The sequence below is a fragment of the Sinocyclocheilus grahami genome, unplaced genomic scaffold (genome assembly GCF_001515645.1).
Source record: "Sinocyclocheilus grahami isolate Dianchi unplaced genomic scaffold, SAMN03320097.WGS_v1.1 scaffold27.1, whole genome shotgun sequence".
In the NCBI taxonomy this organism is placed as follows: Eukaryota; Metazoa; Chordata; class Actinopteri; order Cypriniformes; family Cyprinidae; genus Sinocyclocheilus; species Sinocyclocheilus grahami.
In genome coordinates this window covers 739,645-744,004 of record NW_015505206.1, presented here as the reverse complement: position 1 = coordinate 744,004, position 4,360 = coordinate 739,645, and the positions used below count along the sequence as shown (strand labels likewise).

Here is a 4,360-nt window from a genome sequence, read left to right as displayed (position 1 = left end):
ACTCCAAAGAGAAAGGAAAACTTGAAATCGCATCATATGACCCCTTTAAATATAAATTATATTGAAACCTATGTCATTTAAATATATTTGCAATTCCATATTTATAATGATGAAGTTGCAATACTTTAAAGTAAAACTTTTTAATATTGTTTTATAAGTGTGTTCAGAAACAGTCATGAAAGTGTATTTTCTTTTAGTTCACCTAAGTGGCCTTTTATTTCAAGAATATTATATATTTTGCAAGTACAGTTTAAAAAAAAAAATATATATAAAAGGGACCAAACTAAGTTTTAAAATTAAATTGTAATTATATTGAAACCTATGTCATTTAAATATATTTACAATTCCATATTTATAATGATGAAGTTGCAATACTTTAAAGTAAAACTTTTTAATATTGTTTTATAAGTGTGTTCAGAAACAGTCATGAAAGTGTATTTTCTTTTAGTTCACCTAAGTGGCCTTTTATTTCAAGAATATTATATATTTTGCAAGTACAGTTTAAAAAATATATATATATAAAAGGGACCAAACTAAGTTTTAAAATTAAATTGTAATAGTAATCAACTATGCCCATTGCATTACTTACCTAATAAATATGAAAAATGTTGAATGGAAAGAAATATATGTATGAAACCTGCTTCCTATTACATGAAATCAGAACATATGACATATATGACCTTTTTACATTTTAGGGTTTTTTAACATAATTTAATGTGACTTTTGTTTTTTAAAGTTAAAATTAAGCTGAAATTTAGCAGAACGGTTGCCTTTTCACACAATATAGTAATATTACAAAAAGTGTTGTCTTATTTAGTTGAAATCATTGAAAGGTTCTCTTACAAAATCGTATTCAGGCGATACCATGGTACAGTAGTGGTATCAGATGGTAATACTATGGTACTCCAATATACTATTGTATATCAAGTGCTGATTGATCACCATATTCACGTACCACTGTATTTGAATTACACTTTGATACATGGTACTACATTTGCATTTCAGGCTGTCTTGCAACAACGCTGACATATAAATTAAGATGACTGGCATACGACTTATATCAATGTAGGTTGTAAGCGACTGAAAAATCGGCCAAATGTCTAAAATGCAGTAAATAATGTGTTAACTTGATAGTGTTAGCGGAACAACAGGAAAGCATGGCGACAGCTATAAAACACCAGAGGTTTCATTCCTAAAGATATATTCAACTTAGCAGAGACATTATTTTCTGCTATGTCAGCTTTCTGCTGCGTCTACTACGCTATGATTTGCTGACTGAGGCTGAGTCAGGTTAGGGCCGGGAGTTAAAGGGACAGGGGGTGGGAGAGGTGCATGCTGGGCCTCTGCCGCTCAGACTTGCCTGCGTCCTCTTCGCTGTGGCATCTTGAGCACTGTCCGCCTGCGAGCCGTTCTGTAGGAGATCACAGTTAGAGCCACGGCGACACTGTCACCACGGCAACCCTGACAAACACACTGTCACCGTGGCAACCCTAACACTGTTGCCACTCCAGAAACCAGCACAACAGGGACTAGTCAACTAGTCCCATAAAACAACAAACGATTCCAGACTAGCCAGTGTTACCACTGGTTACCACTTAGCAAGAATTCAGATGGACGATGTGGCACCGAACATGCTAAACCAATTATAATAGTTAAAAGTTGTTAGTGGGACAAAGCGCTAACCATTGTATTTTACGGTCTTCAGCTTTACAGAAAAATAAGCAAAGACAGTGAGCAAACGCTCACTTTTCTGTCACTCATATGTAGTGTTGGGAAGCCTAAATTATTTTCTCAAAACTAGTTCATGTAAATAAACAATTCTCTGATAAAATTAACAATTCACAGTGCAAATACAATTGAAAAACAATATATATATATATATAAATTTGAATTTGTTTCAATTTTGTTGTTTTTGTCTTTTTTTTTTTTTTTAGAAAAATTTAAAATCTTATATTTAAATGTACATATAATTTCTTAATTTCTCTAATTTTATTTTTTCATTGTAGTCAGTTCAGTGCTTCAGCTTAATTATTTAAACTTATTTCATTTTAGTTAGTTGCCAAGGCAACATTTCTAATTTCTGTCTTTTATAAAAAAATTCTAAAACATACTATATATATATATATATAATTGCTTTATTTAAATTAACAAAAAACATTTGAATAGTTTTTGTTTTAATTAATAACACTATCATTGACTCCTTTTAACCCTTGCATTTTCCTTGTGATATATTACATGAAATTCTGTTCTTTATCACAATTTTTTAAAACTTTTTCTAGAGTCACAAGTTTCACCATAATATATAGCTTTTACTGTAGATGAAAGCTCTCTAACTGCAGACTTTACCTGTATATTTATCTTATAAATATCTGATCCTGTTACATACTTTGCCACTTTTTGTCAGTTTCTTGTAGTGTAGCTAATTCATTTTTTTTAACTATTTTTATTTTTCACTAAACTGCTCTTGCACATCTTCAACAAGCAATTCATCACCTCACATAAACTCAGATGCCTTTGCTTATCTTGGGAGGAGCTAAACTAAGACATGCCCCTTTGGGCATTTGAGTCCATCTTTATAACAAATGTTCTCTTGTATTTGACTTCCTGACAAAATAGAGACACTTCGGTCTCTATGTGGAGATAATCTGCTTAGAGAGATCAGGGGTCAAGGGTCAAGATAGGAGCAGATACCTGTTTCAATCGGGACGGGACACTCCAGCCACAGGTCTGCATGGGGCCGTCCTTCCGGCGCATGTGCTCGCGCACTTGTCGGTACTGCTCTCGACGCTGCTCTCTGCGAGTACAGAGCGTAGAATCGCTGAGGAGAGACGCAACACCGTTACTGGGCAGTCTACAGGGTGAAGAGAAAGAGAGAGGGAGCAGTCAGCGAAAGAGCGAGAGAACCAGCCAGCCAGCCGAGGCCAAAAAGAAATGCCAGACACACTGCGTGAGGTAAAAATGTTAATATTTCATTTATATTTATGCATTTGGCAGATGCTATTTAATGCTAATGGAGGGCAGGGCAAACAGATTTAAAAAAAGAACATTTGATATGTATATGTTGATGTGAACTAATGTTTTAAATTGTTCTGACAAATAAAACATAATGAATGCATAAAACATTTACATTTATTCATTTGGCAGCAGTGTTGCTATTCTTTACTAAAACTATTAAAAATCATTTTCATCAAGCTGAAATAAAATTAAACATTTTATTAGATGAAAACTTAAAAACCTAACACAAAAAACTAAATAAAAAATAGAAATGTTGCCTTTGCGACTAACTGAAATAATATGTTGAAGTACTAAAAATACAGAAACTAAAACTAAAATAAAAATGAAACTAAAAAGAAATATAATAAGCAAAAAGCACAAACTAAAGCTTAGCTTAACTAAAATTAAAATGAAAACAAAGTAAAAAAATAAGTTATTAATATCATTATTCATGTTCACTGAGAACTAAACCCCACAACTTAAATTAAGTCATTATTAAATAAATGCCAAAAATTCAAAAAAATTGTTTTAGAGATAATGCTAGAATTAATCAGTAGAAATAGTTTTTATTATTAGTTTTATTTAAAGCAATAGAAGTCTATGATATTTCCTTGGATAACTGCTCCTGTAAGTAAACGTGTGAGTGAGTGTGCAGTAGCTAACAGTCAAATGCAGCATTAGCACACAGCATTTAGCAGGAGTCAGCTTGCCTAAGCAGAAGAAAGCGAGAGTAGACTTGGGGGACAGAGGACAAACAAACAGCTACAATGTGTGGATGAGGATGTGAGGACAGATGGGACAAAGACACAGTCAGGTATGCATGTTTCCTCTCACTCTTCAGGCATGAACTCCAGTATGCAGCTGGAGGTGGAGATCTGGCACATGGTTTGGGAGCGTCTCTGGTTGTAGCCAGCAGGAGAGGGAGACTTGTAGTGAATGTTGACACTGGTGTACGGCCGTTTCACTGGAGGAGGGCTCGCAGATGAGCTAAAAAGACGTGCAAAGCTGGAGAGAGAGACAAAGAGTAAAGTGAGTAGGAAAAGGAACAGGAAAACAGTTAAAATGCAAATGATAAAATTAGTGCTAAAACTGTTTAACATCATTAAGATATTTCAGCTGTGTGAAATCAAGCCCATGATTCTTACATACTGATTTAAGAGTTAAACACAAAGACAAAATGTCTAAAACCACTGTAATGCTCACAACTGCCAGATTATGGACTTCTTCTTCTCTGGTAGAGGACTCTCTCGAGATGCCCTGTGGAATGAAATGGATAAACAGAAAATGAAGTCTGCATTGTATAATATATATAAATACACATCACATACATGTGTGTATATATATATATATATATATATATATATAT

At 33.7% G+C, this 4,360-nt stretch overlaps 1 protein-coding gene across 10 annotated transcripts in view; it reads right to left on the bottom strand.

Moving 5' to 3' along the window:
- mapk8ip3 (mitogen-activated protein kinase 8 interacting protein 3) overlaps positions 1-4,360 on the bottom strand; it is a 31,124-nt gene that overhangs the window by 9,339 nt on the left and 17,425 nt on the right. For 7 of the 10 annotated variants that reach the window (XM_016252918.1, XM_016252955.1, XM_016252924.1 and 4 more), the window contains 4 exons: positions 4,198-4,251; positions 3,829-3,999; positions 2,692-2,851; positions 1,361-1,411 (listed from right to left, as the gene is read on the bottom strand). In XM_016252918.1, coding sequence (XP_016108404.1) covers positions 1,361-1,411; positions 2,692-2,851; positions 3,829-3,999; positions 4,198-4,251 — 436 coding nt within the window. The remainder of the gene's footprint in view (positions 1-1,360; positions 1,412-2,691; positions 2,852-3,828; positions 4,000-4,197; positions 4,252-4,360) is intronic. The other 3 variants (XM_016252945.1, XM_016252982.1, XM_016252962.1) reach the window with 2 other exon arrangements.